Here is a 23,090-nt window from a genome sequence, read left to right on the forward strand (position 1 = left end):
AGAGTCACGCTGTTCAAGTAAATGCCAAGTGGTAACATTTCTCCGTGCCCCACCTCCCACCCTCTACAACCAAGAGAAACGTAGACCAGATGAAATACTCTGAAATTGTTAACAATATTTTTAGAAGCGAGATCAGGTAAATCTCTGGTTAAATCTCGTACGTGGAAGCAAGCACGGGAAGTTGCATTGGACAAGGCTCCCAGCACAGCTGTGAGAGGGATGGTGAGGCCACTGCGCATGAAGACCTCATGTGACGCAGAAATGACCAACATTGCCCTGTTGCAGCATCTCGTGATCTCTTCATGCAAATCTGTTCATGCAGGGAAGGCTCAGCAAGAGCCTGGAAATTTCCCGAGATGACCTGACCTAGCTTAGGGACCGGCTGTGTCTGAGCATCTCATGCTACTGTTGTTGAAAATGACTGTTTATAGAACTGTTTACTTGGTGGCCTGTTACTCAGTTGCTCTCACACCCCATCATTATTTCCTTCAGTTGCTATAAATAACTGGTATTTCCTTTGTAACAAAAAAAGAAAAAAATTTCATGCCACCAGGAAGCAAATTGATGGGCAAATCTAATATAAAAAACATATTTTCAAACAGAATGCAGACAGCTGCTGGAAGAATTCCTCAGCTTGGTCTCTGGGCAGTATCATTGACAAGTGGAAAAACACAAAGCAACATGACACTTCACCAGCTGAATAATGGTCTGGGATGTGCTGTGCTCATGTCCCTTTTGTCTGGCTTTAATGATGGAAATGAACTTCGAGTGGAAGAAGGCTTGCGTCTGTCCCTCTGCTGCACCACCGTGGAGTGGCGAGGTTCTCCCTGCTCAGGCAATCAGTCTCCTGGACCCCAGTCTGCCGTGCCGGGGATGCCAAGAGATTATTTTAAAGTACTTGCTTCTTTTTCTCTTCTTTTCCTTCTGTGGCTTCTTCATCTTCCAAATTAGAGGAAGAAGGGAAAGGCTCAAGTGTTTACATAAATAGCCGACAGCAACTTTAAAACTCAGTGGAATTTTTTTGCACTGGCAAACAAGCACTCATTGTTCTGTCTCCCTTTATTTCAGAATGTTGACTTGTCAGTTGGTTCTCACTGGTGGCCATAATGCAGACTTGTGCAGAATTCTTCCGTGAGAAGGCATACTTTCGAGGCCAGGGTTGCACTGACCGTTTGCTGGCATGTTTTTTTTAAATTTTCCTTTCCCTTTCTAGACTCATCCTTCACAGTTGATTCGTGTTCTGAGAGGGGTCGGGACAGGGGAGGCCTGTGCTTGGACCAATGGTGCAGGCTCATCAACGTAGCTACCGAGTCTCTGCAGAAGGACTTATCTGTGGTCTTGACACTGACAGGAGCGTACACAAAACTCCTGTTGAGGATCATAGCATGTCATCGGTGCCAGACTCTTTCTGGAATGAGAAAAACACAGAAACTGAAACTCTGCCCTTGGTCTGGCTGCTGGAAGGGCATGTGTCTTGAGCTCTCATCTAGTATGAGGCGGTGATCTGGCCATGCACTTTCCAGCCACCATGACCCTTCCCCGTTGTTATGGGTCGGTCTTCCAGCACTTTGTTTCTTAGGGTGTCTAATTTTCAAAGAGGACAAGTCACTTCCTTTGAAGCTCTAACACTGCTCCCCACAAACCACGCAGCTCTGCCGGAAGTTCCATCCTTTGCTCTCTGAGCCCTTGACAGGGAGAGCAGCAAAAATATTTCAATCCCTTCTCTCCAGTAGAGCTATAATTAGAGCCACAAATGTAATTGTAACTTCTCTAGTAGACACTTTCAAGAGTGAGAAAGAGTAGAGATTAATTTTAATAATGTATTTTATTTGACCCACTACATTCAGAATATTACCATTTCAATAAATAATTCATGTAAAAAAATTCTTAATGAGTTATGGTACACTCTCTTCTTTAACCTCCATCCTTGAAGGCTGCGAAGTCTTGCCCATTGACAGCCCGTCTCTTTTCAGCCAAGTCACATTTCACGTACTTAGTCGCCACATGTGGCAGCGGTTATAGTATTGGACAGCCTGCCTCTAAATGTCTTAACAGACTGTACTGAATATCGGGAAGCACTGAGTTTCCATCCACTAGACATTCTGGAGCAAAGCTGGCTGATGTGTCTGGAATGTCATGGGAGATCAGGCTGAGCCCACCCCTTGCCCCGCCCCCGAAGATCCATTCTTATTCTGAGTTTATTGTTCTTTCTAGGTGAAATGGTCCTTGCTTTAATCATTGTCTCCCTACTTCATCTTCCCCATTTGTGCCGTGTTCCCTTGGAGGCTTGTTCCCCTGTACCAGCTGGTTAAACTCACTCTTTGTTAAGGAACCCTTAATTAAATCCTTCTGGTACATTCAGTCTTTCGTAGGAGGCCTGTGAAGCTCCTAACCCTGAAAGGAATTAAGTAAAAGTTGTGGAGTGTTAGAGGAGGGAGGGGTTGAGATTTTCTTTTAAGTATATTATTATTCTTTATCAGTCTCTGACAGAGACATTCATATCAACAGATACACAGCAGCATCTGAGATAAGGCTTCTTTTGGGGGAAGCAGGTGGGAGCCAGTATGATAGGATCTTCCTTAAAAATACATCCTAAGGAGTGCCTGGGTGGTTCAGTGGGTTAGGCCTCTGCCTTCTGCTCAGGTCATGATTTCAGGGTCCTGGGATCAAGCCCCCATCAGGCTTTCTGCTTGGTGGGAAGCCTGCTTCCCCCCATCTCTCTGCCTGCCTCTCTGCTTGCCTCTCTGCTTACCTGTGATTTCTCTCTCTGTGTCAAATAAATAAAATCTTAAAAAAAAAATCCTAAATCTAACCAAACCTCACTATTCCTCCGTCCAAGTCACTGGGCCTCCATATCATATATGTGTAACCACTTGGCTGAGACCTAAACCCTTTCATGGTCTTTCAACCAATGAATACCACAGTGATCTGAGAGAGGTGGAGGCTTAGAATCTTCCATGTTATCGCTGAGGTTGGGGTTCCAACCCCAAATCAGAATGAGGGAGGGTCTGCTGCCTCTAAAATGTTGAAGTCACAGGCCATTACTCAAGGGTGTAGGACTTACCTCAGGTGGCCTTACCAGAAATCCATGCCTCATCCTAGAGTGTGATGGACATCAGGGAGCCTCAGCCCATCCCTTCTCCTGTCTTGACACAACACTGTTCTGTCAGGCCTACCGTGGGTGCTGTTGTAGTATTCGCTATCGTTTGTTTAATGTACAAGCAAAAATTAAAAATTTATGTCCCCCCAAAGTTCACCATCTCAATACCCTTCTAAAATAAAGCAAAACAAAAATGAGAATGACAGGAAAAAAAAAAAAAAAAAACAACAGAGAAGACATGAATAGATTTCACAGAAGTCCACTCTATGTGAGAACGCCAAAGTTTGGTTCTCAGCCCATCCGTAAATGTTTCCTTTCTGTGGTCTGCTTTGATACCCAGTTACATGTGATCTTGTCCCTGCCCCCCCCCACCTGTGATTGTATCATGAGGTGGTAGAATCTTGGGTACAGATGGCATATTGTATTAGTTTCTTATGGCTGCTATTACAGATCACTACAGACGGGATGGCTGAAACACCACAAAAATACTTTCTTCCAGTTCTGGAGATCAAAACTTTGTACAGGTCTTACTGGGCTAAAAGCAAACCCTATTAGCAGGGCTATATTTTTCCTGGTGACTGCAAGATAGAACTTAGTTCCTTGCCTTATCCAGCTTCTGGAGACTGCCCGCGCTTCTTGGGTCATGGCCCTAAATCATGCCAATGTCTGCTTCCCTCATCACATCCTCTTCTCTGATTCTGGCCCTCATGCCTCCCTCTCTCTCTTATAAAGACTCTTATAATTCTATTGAACCTATCCTGATAATCCAAGAAAATCTCCCCCATCTCAAGATCCTTACTTAATTAATCATAGCCACAGAGTCCCTTTTGTTGTGTAAGGTAACATATTCACAGATTCCCAGGATTAGGACCGGGACATCTTTTGGGAGTGCAGGGGGTGTCATTTTTCTGCCTGCTGCACACGTGAAGGGTCATGCAGCCCAACCAGTGTATCCATTGCATGAATTTCTTCCTCGGGTTCCTGGTGATGGTTTTCTGGCACATACTTAAATATTGATAATGGCCGAGAACACACCATATCTCAGAATGACCTCTGTCGTGTTGGACCAGTTTCTCTACACCTTTTATCCATTGGGTTGTGTTTTTCTGCTTGCAACCTCAACATTTTTTAATTCAGTTAACTGTCTTGTCACCGTCATTCCTCCTCTGATGGGTTCTAAGCCCTTTCTCTGTATTATTAATGATCTGAATGATACTGCTCCTATCTGTCCCGGTTCTGTAAAGATGGTCTCTAGAACTGAAATCAGTACTTCAAGCTTGGGCTGAGCCATGCAGAATAGACTAGGACTCATCCCTTCCTTGCTTAAGGCACTGGTCTGGCGAAGAAAGTTGAATTGCACTAGATGATTTGATGGCCATTCTCACCCTGTTAAATTACACATTTTCATACTAAAAAATGATTTTATTTTAATATACATTGATGATATGTTGGACACATTTCTTAATTTCTACACATCTGTTTTCTTATTAATAAAATAGAAATAATAGTGCCTTCTTAAAATGTTGATGTGAAAGTTGAATGAGCTGTTGCCTTTACAGCACCTGGCAAAGTACCCAGCTCCCATCTATCTACTACCACGTCCTCATCATTAGTATGATCAAAGTTCTTAGTCTCAGACCCATGTTGACTTTTTTTTTTTAAAGATTTTATTTATTTATTTATTTATTTGACAGAAAGCACAAGTAGACAGAGTGGCAGGCAGAGGGAGAGGGGTGATGAAGGCTCTCCATAGGGCAGGGAACCCAATCTAGGACTTTATCCCAGGACCCTTGGGATCATGACCTGAGCCGAAGGCAAATGCTCAATCCAGTGAGCCACCCAGGCACCGCCTCCCCCCCATGTTGACTTGTTTTTGATGAAGGGACAGAAACTTTTCTTGTCCAGTTCCATAAATGTTAACAAACATCCAGCGCAGATTAAGGCCCCCTGATCAGCCCGTAGCTGAGAGCAGTGGTTTACTTGATGTGAGCTTACGCTACCGGGCTTTACACAGGGAGTTCACAGCCCAGAATCAAAGATCATGGTTCTCAGCTACTGGTAGAAGCCTCTTGGCTCTTGAGGTCAAGCCATAAATCAACCCCATTTGATGCAGTCACTGAACTCTTTTGTATTTGGTCCCACTGTTGTGACCTTACATTTTTTTCTGTCTACAGTGATATTTTCAGAAGCCCTCACATGGGCAGAACCTGTGGGCCTGCTGAACAGAAGAAAGTGTTCTGCCCATCAAATTTACAGAGTGTTAAATTTGAGAGGTGCAGGGTGTTAATAAACATTGTCAGGAAAGTAGTTTTTCACACTAGTGCTGTGACTCCATTTCTTGCTCACTTTATGGTTGCTCTCTTCATTACCCAAGATGCTTTCTTAATGCCATTTGGGCTTATTAGTTTTCTCCAGAGCTGACCTCAAGTGTATTGATTTTAATTAGCACATGTTTCAACTGTTTCCTGCCGCCTATCTTGGCAAGGTGGGTACCTTGCGGTATTAGAACGCAGCAAGCTGCAGAATTCCTGGGGAGACGCATGTAGAATATCATTTGGGAGAAATGTTCTCCTTGCTCTGTGTTCTCTTTTCAGACACATCCTACTTGAGTCTAAAAGGTTTGCAAGAGAAAAAGGCGTTGCACATTTATGAATGTGTGTATTTCTGAAGTTCTTCTCTAAGTCAGAGACACAGCCTAACATAACAAAGTAGTCTTCTTGTCCCTCCTACCCCTATTTTAATAATTTTTAATATTTAATAATCTTGAGGCCCAGAGGTTTATATTACCCTGTTCAGACTTCAGTCACATGGAGCAGAGAGCAGCGTGAGGGAGAGAGAGAGAGACTTGGATCAGATCTTTTATTCCAATCTTCCTGTAACTCTGAATGCTTTAGGCTTCTTTGAACTTTTCTGAAATCAGAAGAGACGGAAGAATTCAGCTGTGGTATAAGCGAAACAGGCTTTGGGGATTGATTCAGGAAGCCGATGCCATTTCCAGCCTTGCTCCTTGATCAAACTACAGCATAGTTTCCTCAGATCTCTCATCTCCTCAGAGGTCTTTCCTCACATGACATCCCCTCTGCCGCCGTTCAGCAGTCCCTATGCCCCTTCTTGGTCTTACTTTTATCCCCACCACTTCCTATTATTATTCAACATGCTATATATTTGACTTCATTATTAAAGACTTCCCCATTCCTAGAATCCTAACTGTGGGAAAAGGATTTTTGCTTTGTTCACAGCTGTGTCTACCTGGCCTAGAATAATATCTGGCCCATAGTGGGAGCTCAGAATATCTTTGCTGAATGACTACATGGAGGCAGAATTTCCTAACACTGGCGCTACCTTCCTCTCCCCACCACCCCCGTTCCTCCTTCAGGCCTAGCCTACAGCCTGGGGAGAACTGGTCACCTTGCGAACCTCCCTCATCCTCTCTTGCCTTTGCTAAAGTCAGAGTTGCCATTCCTTTCAAAAGTTGCCATTCCTTTCAAAAGTTCATGCTCAACTTTTTGCAGGACAGTTAATCCCATGTGGTTTGGACTAGCTAATGACTCATTCTGAGAACTTCCTAAGGTAGATACCCTGTAGCTATACTTCCCATTAATCAGCGTATGCTGTAGTCTGTTCGTAAACAGAGCCGCTCATTACGTGTCTAAGAAGCAAAGGAATTGAATTCTTGTTAACAGACATCTTTTGCTCTCAACTACCTTGAACTGAGTGTTGCTTTTCCATCTGCCAAATCTGTTAGTGGGGACACTATTGTCAAGAATTTCCTCCCAGACATATTCTTGAAAGAACACGTGTGCAGACCATTTAGCGTACCAGGCCTATTTTGATTTGATTGAAATTGGTTGATTCAGAGGACAGAGCCTGTGAATGTACCATTCGTTTTGTAATGGGATTATTAAATTGTTAGAATGAGTTTATATTAAGGATGCGTATGTGTATAGTAATGAATGCATATAATAACAAAATCAAACAAGCTTATAAAAATTTACCGGGCCATTCTGTACAAATTTAAAACAAAAGAGATGGTTCAAACAAAACAGTTATAAAGCGTATAGATCTAATTTTAAATATGGTGAAACACATTGGTTTCCTCCAGGAATTCCAAGATCGTTGCCTCTCCAAATCGATTTGTCTGAGACTACTAGAAATGCATAAGCCAGAGACCACTATATCCGTTAATTCCCATGTATTTTTTACATGCTCTTTGTAAAGGGTGGTTTCGATTTCATCCTTTTTGGGACTTACTCATTTTCTCTCTTTTATGGGCTGTCTGTTTCCCGGTCAGCTTGGGTCATTCGTAAATGATGCCATCATCAAAAGTTGGTCTTCGTGGAGGAAAGTGACCAGTCACACTGGTATTCCCCCATGGTTTTGAAAGCTAGAATATTTTCTTGAACACGCTTTGGTCAGGAAGTTTTCTAAATCTCCCAGTTGTGGGCTTATTTGTATGGTTATTGTTCCTTCTAGTGATCTGTGCTTTTTTTTATGGAGAACTTTTTTATTAGAGAAAAAATAAAAAGGGTATTAACAGTGATTCTTCTAATGTTTGAAAACTATGTTAAGTAAAAGTGAATTCAACTCTGCTGACCTTACCAGTATTAATCTTCAAAAACTTTATGGTAATGGTTTGTTTACTTCTTTCTCACTTCCCTAGTCACTCACCACTTACCCTTAATTCTTACAGGAAAGGAAAAACATTCTTTTAGCCTGTTTGCCTAAGTTTGCTCCTTGGCATCAAATTTCTCTTTTTTCTTGGAGCAGTAAATTTTATAAGTCACCAATGGAGAAAAAAAAAATAAATGGCATACGCACTCATAGACTATGTCAGTTTGAATCTTATTTGTTTTATAGCGTTATGGTAAGGAATGTGAAGCCAAGTTTGTCTGCATAACTGAATTATTCTACATCTGTGTTCATAAAGCACTAACCTGGATTCTTTCAGCAGTGAGATCATTTTGTCCACGAATTTTGAAAAAGATTTAAATTGTAACTCTACCCTTTGCAGTCCTGTCATTTTATTCCATTTGGGTATTTCTTCTACTTTTAAAGTGTTGTGTCTATAAAGTATTAAGACTGGCTTCTTTGAGCCACCCTGCTAGGCTGTCATTTTGTAATCACACCTCATAAATGAAATGAGGAAAATATTGAAAAATGGTGAAACTTGACAACACCTTCCTACGCAATCCCTGCACTCACCTCCTAACCAAACATTTTTAGTATTGCAAATTCAGACCAGCAGAAGCTGGCCTTCACTTCTCTTGGATATTGGCAATGAGGGTGGGGACCCTTATATAGAAGTGTAAGTATAATATTTTTACTTTTATATGTATGCTATCACAGTACATTTTATAGACTAAGGCTTTTCTTGATTGTGTATTTTACTACACTTCCTAGTTTCATACTCGCGTGTGCACACACATGCACGTGCACACACACACACACACACACATATATAAACATGGTTTTAATTTTCCTACTAGGTGAAATGAGAAATGATTTATACATCACTATAGAAAGGGGAGAATTTGAGAAAGGAGGGAAGAGCGTGGCCAGAAATGTGGAAGTGACCATGTTCATTGTGGAGAGTAGTGGCCAGATCTTAAAGGTATGTGCCTGCTGGGTCCTTGATGGTAAAACAATCCCACGTCATCATTTTGGGTTCACCTTCAATGTCATCAGTTAATTTCTGGTTTGCATTCTTTTCGATCTGACCTTTCTCCTCTACCCTTGTGTACTTTTCTTCCCTTTTTCTCATCACTGAAATACCCTCCAGAAAAGCAAGTAGAGAAACAAAAAGGTTTTACAGTTGGATTGTTTCATGAATTGTGGCAGTAATTTCCTCACAGCAGCTCTTCTTTAAATGTCGCGTTTTTATTGTCATTCCATTCTCCCTCTTTCGTCTGTCCTAGTTTTGGAGATGAACACTTGGTCTTTGGCGACTGTTTAAAAACAATAAATAAAAACTGCCACGTTTCATCCCAGGTATTTTGCTTTTGATCAAAATAGGGCCTGACAAGTGAGCTGTTACTGATTGGGGTGGTGATACCAGGTTCCTGTATGCAAGAAGTGTTTTGTGTGAGCCTTGCAGCTTCTTGCATTTCCCAGGGAGGCACAGAACCGGCTTGTGACAGCGGCAGGCTGAGGACTTTGCCGCGTAGTTGAACTCCAAATTGGGCGTGCAGTTGCCCATCTCGTACTTGTCCCCAAGGTCCACCCCCAGCACAGTAGGCCCTGGGAGATGTGCATGGGCATTAAGCAGAAACAGCCGCTGGCAGAAGCAGGTGTAAAACAGCCCTGCAAAGGACAGGGTGGGGAGGTCATTCTCCATGAAGTGCCGTTTGGGGAGCAGGCAGATAGAGCAAAGCAATTGCTCCGCTGTTTTTCAGATAATCTCTAAATGAAGCTGTCTTTAACCCCCGTGTTTCCTTTGTTAGGATTTTATCTCCTTCGGCTCTGGAGAGCCGCCAGCTAGTGAGTACCACTCCTTCGTGCTTTATCATAACAACAGTCCCAGGTGGTCCGAACTGCTCAAACTTCCCATTCCTGTGGATAAATTCAGGGGCGCGCACATCCGCTTTGAATTTCGGCATTGTTCCAGTAAGTGTTTCTTGGGGCTGGCTTTGTTGTGCTGGGGTAAGGCGCTTGCTGAGCTGTACTGACAGTGTGGGCTAATCTGCAGACAGGGTAACAAAGCAGAGACCTTCTAGAGGGAGAGGTGAAGGTCAGTGGAGTCCTGAGAGGTGAGTGGGCTCACTTCTCGAAGAACCAATAACCTCTGTGGAAACATTCAGGAAGGAAAAGGAGGGAAACAATACATAGGGAAGTCTGCAGGGTTCTCCTTAAATCATTCATTTTCATAAAAATGAGTTCATCAGTTTCATAGTCTGGAAAGATGAGACAGAAAGGGGATTCACAGAATCAAAAACTTGTCTGACTCAGGGGAGCTTAGGTAGTCCTAACCCATCTGCTGTTCTCCAGCCACGAGCTCACCCAGCTCTCACACTGGCTCAGGGGAACCCAGGAGGACCTTTCTGGGCCTGGGAAGTCCCCAGGAGAGCTTCCGATTGGCTCAGAGTGATATCTGATTTGCCTATATCTGCATCATCTTGCAGTCTCAGTGTTCAAATGACAGGTAATGTCAGTCAAATAGTCCTTAGAGATGATGTGAAGTAATTGCTTTGTTTTACAGAACTGAAAAAACCCAAAATGGAGAGATGATCCAGGATTTGCCCATATGAACACCACTGTCCCTAAAATTGTCATTTCTTGACATCTCTACTTTAATTTTTTTGCACTCTTTACCACCCTCTCAAGCCCCCACTCCCATCTTCTGGTGTCCCTGTGTCTCTGAAGTATAACTTGGACACTACCAGAGGAATCACTACTAGAGAAGCAGCAGGCTCCTCTCTAGTCTGGAAAGAATGGGCCATTGCCAGTAGATATGCGATGACCTCTCCTGAGTGCCGTGTAATTCACCCAGGATTCAGAGAGAGGACGACTGTCTATTGCAAGGATGATGGCATATTTTGGAACTGGCTCAGGGAGCTCCAGTAATTATTCTTTGGTGGATGTTTCAGAATGTCGGGAGATGACTAGCAAGGTCTTACCATTCTCCCAAATTCCCAGAGGAGGGTTATGGGAAGGATTTAGAGTGGCAAAACGGAAAGCACTTGGAATGATGTCTTTGTTATAAATTCTCAGTCAAGCTAATACAAGCTTTGAGCTTTAAGGTAAAAAAAAGAGAGAGAAAAGTAAAGATGAAATGAGAGAAAAGGAAGAAAGAGCATTTGGAAAGATTTATTTTAACTCAGAACTTGGAAAATGGAAGAAAGGCAATTTTCAGGAAAACCCATTAGATCTGTCCTCTTGTCCTTATATTTCAAACATTGTTCACAGTGTCAGTTTGGGTTTTGAATATTCATTGTTAAGGTTCAGAAGAAACAGCACAAGCATGAAGGAGAAAAATCCCCATAGTCCCATAAATTGAATAATCAGAGCAATAACTTAATCACATGAGCTCCCAAATATTTCTGTGTGTCTGTGTGTATTTTAAGATTTTATTTATTTATTTGAGAGAGCAAAAGCAGGAGAGATAGCAAGATTTTATTTATTTATTTGAGAGAGAGAAAGCACAAGCAGTGGGGAGGGGGGTGTGCAGAGAGAGAGGGAGAAGCAGACTCCCCACTCAGCAGGGAACCCAACACAGGGCTCCATCCCAGGACCCTGAGATCATGACCTGAGTCAAAAGGCAGATGCTTGACTGAGTCTCCCAGGTGCCCCTGTGTAGGTATATTTATTTAAGAAGTATGTTTTATTCATAAAACACATGTTTCCTGAACACTTCCTATGTGTCCAGCACTTCCTTGGGCATTGGAGATACATGAGTGAGCACAACAGAATATCTCCTCTCATAGAGGTTTCCTGCTAAGAAGGGAAGACAGACAGTATCTGAGCAAATAATTACATGGTAGTGTATCAGGCTGTTCTAAGCTTAGTAAAGAAGATTACACTGGAATTAGGTGCTGGAAAGGGATGTTGCTGTGATGCTGTTTTACAAAGGGCAGTCAGAGAGAAGCTCTCCAATAATGAGATGTATCAGCAACAAGCTGAAAGAAATAAAGGCATGAGCGTTTGGGTGTCTGGGGAAAGAAAGTTATAGGCAGAGAGAACAGTAAATATAAAACACCTAAGGTTGAAACATGCTTGGCAATTCAAGGAATATCAAGGAGGCCAGAATGAGCAGCTGAGAGAGTTTGGAGATGAGGCCAGAGACGTAGGGAGGGAGCTAGATCCCACATTGCCTTGTAAGTCATGGGCAAGACTTCAGACTTTGTTTGGAGCAAGGAGTGCCATAAAAGGATTTAGATTAAAGATGCACTGGTCTGCTTTTGTGTGATGGGTTGTGGGTGGGAACCGAAAGACCAACAGACTTCAGCAGTCCTCCCAGTTAAAATGGTTTGCATTAGAATGATAGTAGGTCAATTCTTTTTCACAGATTTATTGATAGACCAGACTTGAAGGAAGGAGAAGAGTCAAGGATGACCCCCAAGGTTTTGGCCTGAGAATGAAGTGATCATTTATTGAAGTGGGGAGGGTAACAGGAAAAACCTTTTTGGAGAGCAAAAACCAAACATTGCATGTGAAATCTGTGAGGTCTCCTAAACATTCAAGATGTCACTTAGACCATTGAATGCTATCCATGCTAGAGACTTAAACTTGAGAAGGAGGACACAGAGTTCAGTGGTGTATAGTAAATATTTAATAACCAGCACTTGAGCTGGGGGAGAAGGGAGCCCTGAATTAGAGGATTTGCTGACTTCCATTGAGTAAATACCCCCATCATGGCCAAATTCAAGCTCCCAACATGACCATCACTGAACTTGGAGTTGGGAAAAGATGCACATTGCCAACTCTTGCAAGCCACGACGGGCCAGCTCCAGCATATCACTGATGACCCTGATTCTCAGAGCCGTGACACCAGATGTGATCTTAAACAGTAAGGTTATATAGGAAAGGGAAGTCCAAGAACGGATCTGTGGGGTACTTCCACATTGAGAGCTTGGGAGAATGAGAAGAAGCCACTAAGGAAATTAAGACAGAATAGCCAATGAGGTGGAAGGAGAATCCAGGAATAGAAGCCAGGAAGTTAATTGAAGAAAGATTTTTTTTTATTTATTTGACACAGAGAGAGAGTTCACAAGTAGGCAGAGAGGCAGGCAGAGAGCGGGGGTGGGGTGGGGTGGTGGTGGGAGGAAGCAGGCCCCCTGCTGAGCAGAGAACCCAATGCGGGCCTCGATCCCAGGACCCTGAGCCGAAGGCAAAGGCTTAACCCACTGAGCCACCCAGGCGCCCTGAAGAAAGGTTTTCAAAAGGAAATTGATCTGCTATGTCAGGTGCCAGTGATAAATCATGTAAATGGAGGACAGAGTGATCATCACCCAGTTTGGCATCATGGAAGTCATTGAGCCTGACAGGTGGTTTTAGTGGATTGGTGGTGATGAAAGCCTGGTGCGAGTTTGTCCAAGAGTGAGGTGGAGGAAAGGAAGGGCAGCAGTAAGTACAGACAGATCTTCCCAAAACTTTGCTATAAAGAATACAAGTGATGGGTGTCTGGGTGGCTCTGTGAGTTAAGCCTCTGCCTTCAGCTCAGGTCATGATAAAGCCCCACATCGGGCTCTCTGCTCAGCGGGGAGCCTGTTCCCCCCCACCACCCTCTGCCTACTTGTGATCTCTCTCTCTGTCCAATAAATAAATAAAATCTTAAAAAAAGAGACTACAAGAGAGCAGAGAAATGGGATGGAATGGTGGGTCATGGGAGGGATTTTTTTCTAAGTTGGAGTTCTAAAACATGTTTGGTGCAAATGATTCAGTAGAGAGAACAAACTGATGTGTAGAAGAGAGAGGGGACAAGTGTAGGAGCAGTGCCCTTGAGGAAGGGAAGCATGGGGTCCAGTGCTCCGGGTTAAGTGGACAGTTTGGGCAATAGTGCAGGAGGGCCCATGCAGGTGGGGTAATGGGCGGAACGTGTGGGGGTCCTCTGCGTGTCTGCTGAGAGTGAGGACCATGCTGAGGTTTTGGCGGCTTGAGAAGGGAAGAGGATGGATGAAATCCCTTGTCTCAAAAGTCAAAAGGTGAGATGGTAGGAAAATGCGGCAAATCTGCCCAGCTCAGGGCCCATCTGTGGTTAATGTGTGTTAATTAAAGTGAGATTAGTGTGGCGCAGGTGTAGACTAAAGTGCAGGTTGTGTTTCAGCCCGGTGTAGTGCTACCTTATAATAATGGGAAGTGTGGAGGAGTAGTGGGTAGACAGGATTCACAGTGGTTAGAAGGATGGAGCCTAGAAATGGGAAGTGAGGCTGGAGAGGCCTGGGGAAGGAGGTCAGTAAATTGGAGGTCCCAGGGCACAGTTGTTGGATTTGGGGTATCAGGGTGGACTGGAAAGTTAGGAGGTAGAATCCATAAACGTAGGGTCTTTATTAGTAAAAAGAGGGGGTCACATCAGCTTATTAATGCTGATCTAGAAGCTCAGGGCAAAAGGCCATGGACTTTAAACTTTGGTGTTTATTTTTCTTTTATAACAAAAGACAAATTCAGGGAAACCATTGCTTTTTTTCTTACCTTTGCTAATTTTATTCATTCACAGACTCCTGTTACCTTCCAAATTAAATACCAAAAATGACACAAAAAGATAGTCACATTAACTTGGGAAATTACTTCTAAGTACGTCTTTTCCCCCAAATCTTCAGTTCCATAGCCAGCACTCTCACTGATGTAGAAATCTCATCCTACAGATCTTCACTGTGATTTTCACTTAACTTCAAAGAACAGTGATATTTTCCCAGTTTCTCTCTGGGGTTGAAATTAATGACTTTAGAAAAAAATACTTTGCTAGAATCACATTTTCGGGGATGTCCTCATGCTAGGGGCCAAAACCACCAAGCCAAAATTACTGTTCTCTATGTGGAGTCCCACTTCCCCGTGGTGAAATGGCAGAAGCAATCGTGAGGGAATGATATGTTGCTGAAGTCTCTTGTCTGATCCTCAAGGTCACCATATCTAACTCCTCTAGCTCAAACCTTACTGCTTTCCCAGAGCTGAACTCTTCTATTAAGTATAATGCTCCACTTCCTCCTCTGTGTGGGAAAGAATAACCGTCCCACCCAGGATAGGCTGCAGGCCCAGGAACTTGCTCCTGAACATCTAAATACAAGGAGACAGTCAAGTTGAACCAACCAGTTGCTTTTTAATGCTTTCTCCATTTTTGGAGAAGAAGGAAGTTGGTAGAAAGAATTGGAATGGTTCTCAAGATCTAGAGCAAGTTCCCTAATATCATGTGATGTCAGTTTCCTTCTCTGTACATAATTGCCAATGACCCTCAACCTTTCCAGCCCTTGTAATTCTTCATTAGGCATATGAAAACCTCACGGCCCCATGTCCAGCTTCCAGAATACTACTGTAATAGGCTCTTCTTAAACTACAGGTAGCAGTTCATGTTGTTTATCCACATGTCTAAGATCCCAAGGAAGTAGCTTCTACAGGGCTCTCTGTCCTCATCACACATGTAGACACAGGGAAAGTTCTGTCATAGGCCAAGCAGAGCCTAGAAACCACCTTTGCATCAGTAATAAGCAAAACATCAAATTTCACGTCCATTCATTCACTTGTTCATGGATTTAACATATACTTACTGAGAACCTACTATGTTCCTGGCACTCTTTGAGGTACCAAGTTTAGAATAAAATAACATAGAAGAATCCTGCCCTCAGTGATGCTTATGGCTGGGGCTGAAGGATAGGAGATGAAGAGAAAAAACAGACAATCCAGAAATTTTTTAAAAATGTATTTTCAGATAGTGAGTCCCGTGAAGAAAATTCATCAGGCAGTGTCCTTTGCAGGCTACAGGGCAGGAATACGGGTTGGAAGGTGGCTACTGTAGGTAGAGGTCTCATCACAAAAGTGCTCTCTGTTATGTAGAGGAAACTGGTGAGCGTGGGTTGTTTTTCTTGATCATGCTTGTTGGCAGTCCAAGTCTGAACACAGGTGTATAAACAGGCATTTTATTTATTTTTTTTTAAAAGATTTTATTTATTTATTTGACAGACAGAGATCACAAGTAGGCAGAGAGGCAGTCAGAGAGAGAGAGAGGAGGCGGACGCAGGCTCCCTGCAGAGCAGAGAGCCCGACATGAGGCTCGATCCCAGGACCCTGGGATCATGACCTGAGCCGAAGGCAGAGGCTTCAACCCACTGAGCCACCCAGGCACCCCTAAACAGGCATTTTAAAAAGCAAATAATTCTTTCTCTCTTTTCTCACAGCAAAGGAGAAAGGAGAGAAGAAATTGTTTGGTTTCTCCTTCGTCCCCCTGATGCAGGAAGATGGTAGGACTCTTCCAGATGGCACTCATGAGCTCATCGTGCATAAGGTAACATCAGTCAGATGCTGGCGGCGGGCTGTGATAAACAGGGCTGAATTATTAACTCATTATCTTGTTATCACTCTGGAAAAGAGAAAGAAGTGACTGAAAAGAATACTCGTTTGGAAGATTGCTAGGAAGGAGTCTTTTTGAAAGGATGGTCTGTATATTCTGTGTCATCATGAAGCCTGTTTTAAAGATGATTTATATCTTTATCTTAACTTAGGTGTAGATGTCTGGGTAAGTCTCTGTGTTGACCTTAAAGTCCTTTCTGTTGCTATAAGAAGATTCAGTAAACTTAAAAATAGGTTTTTGAATATTTCCAGTAAATACATGCTTTCCTGTCTAGAGCCATAGTGCCCCAGGAGTAAACCTAACAGGGTGATCGTTACATGTTTCTGGTCTGCTGCTCTCACTAAGTAGGGAGAGATACTGTGGTCCTCTGTCCTAACAATGTCAGCAGTTGTCACTTTCTATTTTGTGCATCAAGAATCGTCATAAAAACATTGGGAACAAAGTAGACTGTAGTAGGCAATGAAAAGAAAATCAGTAAAACCAGAGCTCCTTAGAAATTATCTGGGAATACTAGTACTAATAAAGTATGGAAGAGAAATACTAGCCACTGTAAAACACAGAATTAAAATACACAATTTCCTCCAAAAACACTTCTCTTTTGCATTTCTCTGTTTCTGTGATCACATGACAGCCCAGGCTCTTCCCAGCTCACCCTTGCACTAAGTGGTCCTGCCCCCCTGGCTCTTGTCTCCCTCTGGTCCAGGTTTCATCAGCTGTTGGGGTGACCCATCTAAGGCACCGGTCAGACTAGTTTACACTGCCCAGTTTAACCACCCCCCCCCCAAAAAAAACTCCTGATTGCTGAGAAAATAAATCTCAGACCCCTCAGGATGTATAAAGCTTCAACTCCCAACCACATCACTTCTGAAGCCTTCTGTTCTTGATACCATGACCACCTCCAGCTCCTTCTAGCTCCTGCTCCCACTGGCTGCTGGTTCTCTCTGCTCTGACTCTGTCCTTGGCACCCCTAGAGATCTGCTTTCCCCTGCCTCTCCTCGTGGCTAACTCCTGCTCACCCTTGGAGGCGCACCTTTAGCACACCCTGCATCAGAAGAATGGTCCTCCCTCCCCGGCCCCCACTCCCTGTGTTCCTAGCTGGCCAACTACTCTCCTGTGAGTTCTCTGGATATCTGGACACATCTCTTACCATGGTACTCTTAATACTGTTCCCTAATTATCTGATGCTCCCTCCGCTTACTCCAGTGGATTTAGGAATCCTGTAAGAGTAACACCTGCGTCAGGGGTGCTGGCACATGCAATGTGCCAACAAAGATTCCCCAAATGAATGAAGGAGATACAAACAAAACTTTCCTTACCTTTGAATTATTCCTAAGAAAGTGAGTGTCAGTGCATAACACATCACATCATTTATGCTGGTACCTGCATGGATATGTATGTGCATGTTTTTTAAATCTTTTATTTTCTAGTTATTTGTTCAACGCATTTGTTGGCCACAAATGACAGGCACTGTTCTAGGTACTGGAAATGTGGTGACCAAAACAGTTCAAGTCTGTTCTGTTTCTGGCACTTATGTTCTCTCCACTTCAAAAAGGAACTTAAAGATGCTTACAATGATAGAATACAAAGAAAAAAAAAATCTTCAAGTAATCAATAAAGCAAACAGAGGAACTCAATCGGCTTATCTCACTATTAGGTGGGAGGTGCCTTTTGTGAGATACATGACAGGCAATGTCTTTAGCTACAATTTTCCAAAAGACGTAATGGTATTTTGTGTGAGTGTTTGTGATGCTACCTCTGTGTGACATTAAATCTTGACTCAGAAAAGGCAGGGCTAAGTTAATTAAAACTGAGCTCCAGTTACCCAATAATGTATAGAAGGATGAATCCCTTTTATATGGTACATCAAGCATGGGCTTTCTCCCCTGTGGGTTAGACAGTGTTGGGGGCAGGTGCTAACTGTCCAGTCAAGTCCAGGTTGACCCCTCCAAATGAATACAAATAAGACCAAGATTCATAGTTGGTGTTTAAAGACTCCATATACTTAAAGTGCCAGGAGGACAGGTAGCAGGCCTTGCTTCTCTACAGAAGCACTTCGGAGTTCAACTGGCATCGATTCCCAGACAGAGAACCATTCTACTCTGATACCAGAGGACTGTTGGGTATATTTTGGCAAGGGTAAAACTTTTCCCATAAGCAGAGCTTTGAATCTGCTTAGACCCTTGTACAAGTTTTCATGGAGTATTCAGAATTCTGATCCATAAAACATAGGAAAATGTATTTATTTGAGCTTGAGCAATTTAAAAGGCAGGTGTTCCCAGTGATAATTCTCAACCACAAAGGAGGCTCAGGATGGTGTCTGTCTAATTTGGGGCAGACCTGCTTTGAGGAGACCCATCAGGACGCATCAGGCCCACAGAAGAACCCTGAGTAGCTGTGTTATCTTGTGTTTAAGGTTATTCAGTGTTGCTTTTTTGAAGAGGTGTGGGATTCTCTCCAAGTATAACAACTTTTGTTTTTAGTCTAGTAGGTACCATGGTTTTCTTTTTCATAGTACTGAGCCAGCAAGTTCAGTTTCAGCCTGAGGCCACTTGTAGTATAAGGATTATAAAAACATATTCTGAGCATAATGCTTATCCTTCTTCTGCCAGGGCAGGAAAACTCACAGCCTGCTGATAATTGCAGCCTTGAATTTACTATTTTTAAAAAAAAATAGGAAATGGTGGGGGGGAAGGAGGAGGAATGGTTTTAAATCATTGAGTAGAAAAGATAGCCCATTTAATAAGTAGTGTTGAGATGACCATGATGGGTGTTGGGGGAAAAGAAAGAGCTGGATTCCTACCATGCTTCTTAGACCAAAACAAGTGCCAGATTAAAGGTTTAAAAAAAAAAATACTTGTAAGAGCCTTAAAAATACAACTGAATATTTTTACGATCTTATACTATTGAGGAAAGGAGAGGCTTTCTAAGAATGGCTCACATGTTAGAAATTAGGTACAAAAAAAAAAAAACCTTTGACTACGTAAAATTTCAAACTTATTTCTCTTTTTTTACTTTTTTTTTTTTTTAAGATTTTTATTTATTCATTTGACAGAGTTCACAAGTAGGCAGAGCAGCAGGCAGAGAGAGAGGAGGAAGCTGGCTCCCTGCTGAGCAGAGAGCCCCATTTGGGACTCCATCCCAGGACCCTGGGATCATGACCTGAGCCGAAGGCAGAGGCTTTAACCCACTGAACCACCCAGGCGCCCCTCAAACTTCTTATTGATAAAAACCATCATAATTAAGGCTGAGAGACACATGACAAGGTCACACAGTTGCAACGCAGCTTACAAAGGGTGATTGTTCCCAGTTGGCCATGAGTTACTACAGATCAGCCCCAACAAGAGCTGTTTACAAGATTTTACCATTCTGCCTACCCCCCCACTTCCCCTCTGCTTAGCAGAGAAACAGAAACCAACAGACAGGAACTTTCTTAACTTCCCATGCTCTCTCCTCTGCCACCTGCAAACTTACCGGCATCCTTCCCTTCCTTCCTGCTTCCTGTCTCAGACGATGGGCCAAGACTCTTCTCCGAGCCTGATTTTTTCACCTGCTTCCTTCAGGATCCCCCTCCCTCTCGACTCCCCGGAGACCCGGCTCTTCCCATTGTCCCCTCTTCCTCCTGCAACTCTAGCTGTTTCCTTTTCTTCTGACTGTATTCTCTCAGATCATGGGCCCGCTCAAGCCTTTTTCTTAAAAACAAAACCAGCAAAAACCTTTTCAAATGACCACTCCTTCCCCCTTCCCTTCCTGTCACCCTCCGTCTCCATGAAAAGCTGGTCTTCCCTCATAGTCTCGACCTCCTTGAGTTCCATTTGCTCTTCAGGCTGTTTCTGTGCCCAAAGTTCAAATGAACTTTCTCTGTTGAAATCACTAGTGCCCAACCTGGGTCACATAACCTTTGTTTTATTACTTAGCATGAGAGAAATTAAAAATTAAACACCTTAAAAAAAATGAAACACCTAGAACATTTTAAAAATTAGAAGTAAGCTGATACGCTTAACACAGAAACGTGCCATACTGAACAGAAAAAAAGACAAAAAGTCTAAGGTAACTTCATAGGTGGACTTGATCTTGGCACTGAAAGCTATTAGTGGGACGTCCAAAAAGCCCCTTCAGTCTTACGAATTATACCAGGACATGGTCAGTCTTCCGAAAGTGGCTAAAGCCACTGGCCACTTTGAGAATCTTTTCTTACTTCTTTGCAGCATGTAACACCATTGATGACCCTTCCTGAAAATCCCACATTCTTTGGTCTGTTGGATGGTTTTCTCCTGAGTTTCATCCTTCTTTTCCCTTTGAGGACCCTTCTGTCTTTTTCCTTACACCTGGGTGTTACCATGGATTTCATCCTTGGCCATCGTCTCTGACTCCTGTGGTCTCGAACCGTCTCAGCTACTTCCATGGGTTCGCTCATCACCGCACCTCTGGTGCTGACGGCCACACCGGACTTCCAGGCCTGAGCTTCTACTAGCCTCCTGACCATCCACAGCGGGCTTCGACACAGACACCTCAAATTCTGCAGCTCCCCATGGGAGCCTTCCTTTTCGGTTTCTCCTGAGAGGTCTAGGGCAGTTCCAAGGCTTTTTTGTATTGAGAAATCCCATGTTCTAGACTTACTAAGGTCTTTATCATTGTCTGAATATACCTGTACTTAAAAAAAAAAAGGTGGGGGGTTGGGTGGCTCAGTGGGTTAAGCCTCTGCCCTCAGCTCAGGTCATGATCTCAGGGTTCTGGGATCGAGTCCCGCATCGGGCTCTCTGCTCGGCAGGGAGCCTGCTTCCTCCTCTCTCTCTCTCTCTCTGCCTGCCTCTCTGCCTACTTGTGATCTCTCTCTGTCCAATAAAAAAAAAAATCTTAAAAAAAAAAGAAGGTTATTTTTAAGATATTTTAGACTTACAGAAGATTTGGAAAAAATAGTACAGAAAATTCGCATATACCCTTCACCTAGCTTCTCCTTATGTTAACATCTTACGTAACTACAGCATATTTATTGAAACTAAATTAACCTTTGTGCAGTACCTGAATTTCACAAGTTCTTCCACTACCATCATTTTTCTGTTTGGGAGTCCAGTCCAGCCTCCCACATGGCACTTCATTCCCCTGGCCCCGGATTCTCCTGTATGTGCTTTCCTTCTCCCAGTACCTTGATAGCTACCATTTCGTCCACAGAATATGCCTTTTCCTGCCTTGCCTGCTGGGTGCGCCTCTTCTTCTCTATGAAAGTCAGGCAGCCCCGTCCCCAGCCCCTGGAACCCCAGCCCCTGGAACCCGGTGGCCCTTATCACAGCTTTGTCATGGGTATTCAGGTGCAGGGGTCAGACATTCCATGCCCTCAGGGACAGGGACTGTGTTTATTTCCTGGGTACATTCTTAACACCAAGTTAAAGGACTGACAAATAAGAATTTAATAAACTTTTAATAATATCCTCCAGAATGGCTAATCATACTGAGAGAGTCCCTAAAAGAAGGTGTTATCCTACCACAGCTGTTTAAATCTGGTTGTGATTAACTGGTCAAATACAGTTCCGACTGGACTGTTTAACTTACTGTGTTTTTAAAATTTAACTCCGTACTTTCTGCAGTACAAAAATTACAGACCCCTTAAGGTGATTAACGTATGACAAACTTCCGTACCAGTGTATTTCTGCATAAAACTTAGATGCTCATCGCTTGGTCACACAGTTTGTATTACTGCAGGCACCATGTTTCTGGAACACTGCTTGTGACTGACCATTGCAGCTCTCTGTGACATGTCTAAGACATTGGGTCAACAAGCTGGCCTGGATGTACCATCCATTGTTCTGCCAACTGGTTTTAACCCTGGGCAGAGGAACAGACTGTAAGCTAAGAGGTATCCTCTTAAAGCTCATTGAGACAGCACCACGGCTTCCCAAAGCCTGCATTTAGTTCTTCTCTGAGAGTCTGAGCACATTTCTCCTGTCAGGTCTGATTTCAGTCTCAAGTGTAGTAAAGCAGAGGGCTGGTTCTCAATTCTTCCTCTCTAAATTGTAATAAATTAACTTCACGCCATTTTGAGGTGACTTGCACAGATCCCAGCCCATCCGAGGAAACACAGAATATTGTCCTTTACTGGGGCAATGACATTGTTTTGTTCCTGTAATCTGGTAGTGGCCTCAAGAGGCTATGGTCTTGTTTCTGTCATTCTCATGTCCTCATTGCCTTGTTCCACGTCTGCCCCGGATGTGATGGAAAAAAGTTGTCCTTATGCCCATAGCAGTTGTTGGCCAAGTGTCCCCAGAATGCAAGTGCTTTGTGTTTAACCGCTCATCTAGTAGAGGGGTGTAACTGGATCTTGGTTTGGTGACGAGACCACGCCTCACGTGTGTGCACTAGAGCTTTGTGGAAGGCCGGAGCATCACAGGGGTCAGTCTCAGACTCACAGGCCTGCGGACACGCAACCCCGACTCTTCCATATCAGTATTTCCAAGTAACACACAGGCAGTGCTGCACATCGTTTTCCAGCTTCTTTCGGTGACTTAACGGACTCTTAGCTTCAGAGTCGCGGAGTGGGGTTGTTCATTTCCATTTTCTCTCCCCCTTACCCTGCTTCGGAGTTGTACTCCCAGCACAGTCCCTTCTCCAGTCTGGCTGAAGAAGGCCTGAGGGATTTACTGCTGACCCTTCCTTCCTCACCGCCTGGCTTTTGCTAATCATCCGTGCATGGCCTCATAAAAGGCGGGGGAACCTTCTTGGCTTCAGTATTTGCTGATACCTGCCTCTGCCCTAGAGGCCGACTTTCTGGAACACCACTTCTCTTCAGTGCTCCCCAACCCAGTTTCTCTACAGTTGGTTCTCTTTCATCAGATGAAATGACAGATGATCTCTACCTCACCTGTTAGGTCCCTAAGCTCCAGTGTCGTGCCTTATCTGCTCCTACTTGGCCTTGCTCCCCACTGCATCCAGGGCATGTGACCTTCCTCGTTCCATTCGTGGTTTCAGAATGGAGCCCAGCCGTTCCTTCTGTAGGGCTCATGG

General features: G+C 43.6%; 1 protein-coding gene across 3 annotated transcripts in view; it reads left to right on the forward strand.

Moving 5' to 3' along the window:
* Positions 1 to 23,090, forward strand: part of DOCK4 (dedicator of cytokinesis 4) — a 431,767-nt gene that overhangs the window by 261,919 nt on the left and 146,758 nt on the right. For all 3 annotated transcript variants that reach the window (XM_059396554.1, XM_059396556.1, XM_059396555.1), the window contains exons 14-16: positions 8,587 to 8,711; positions 9,541 to 9,703; positions 15,922 to 16,028. In XM_059396554.1, the coding sequence (XP_059252537.1) occupies positions 8,587 to 8,711; positions 9,541 to 9,703; positions 15,922 to 16,028 (395 nt within the window). The remainder of the gene's footprint in view (positions 1 to 8,586; positions 8,712 to 9,540; positions 9,704 to 15,921; positions 16,029 to 23,090) is intronic.

The sequence above is a fragment of the Mustela nigripes genome, chromosome 4, assembly GCF_022355385.1.
Source record: "Mustela nigripes isolate SB6536 chromosome 4, MUSNIG.SB6536, whole genome shotgun sequence".
NCBI classification, from domain to species: Eukaryota; Metazoa; Chordata; class Mammalia; order Carnivora; family Mustelidae; genus Mustela; species Mustela nigripes.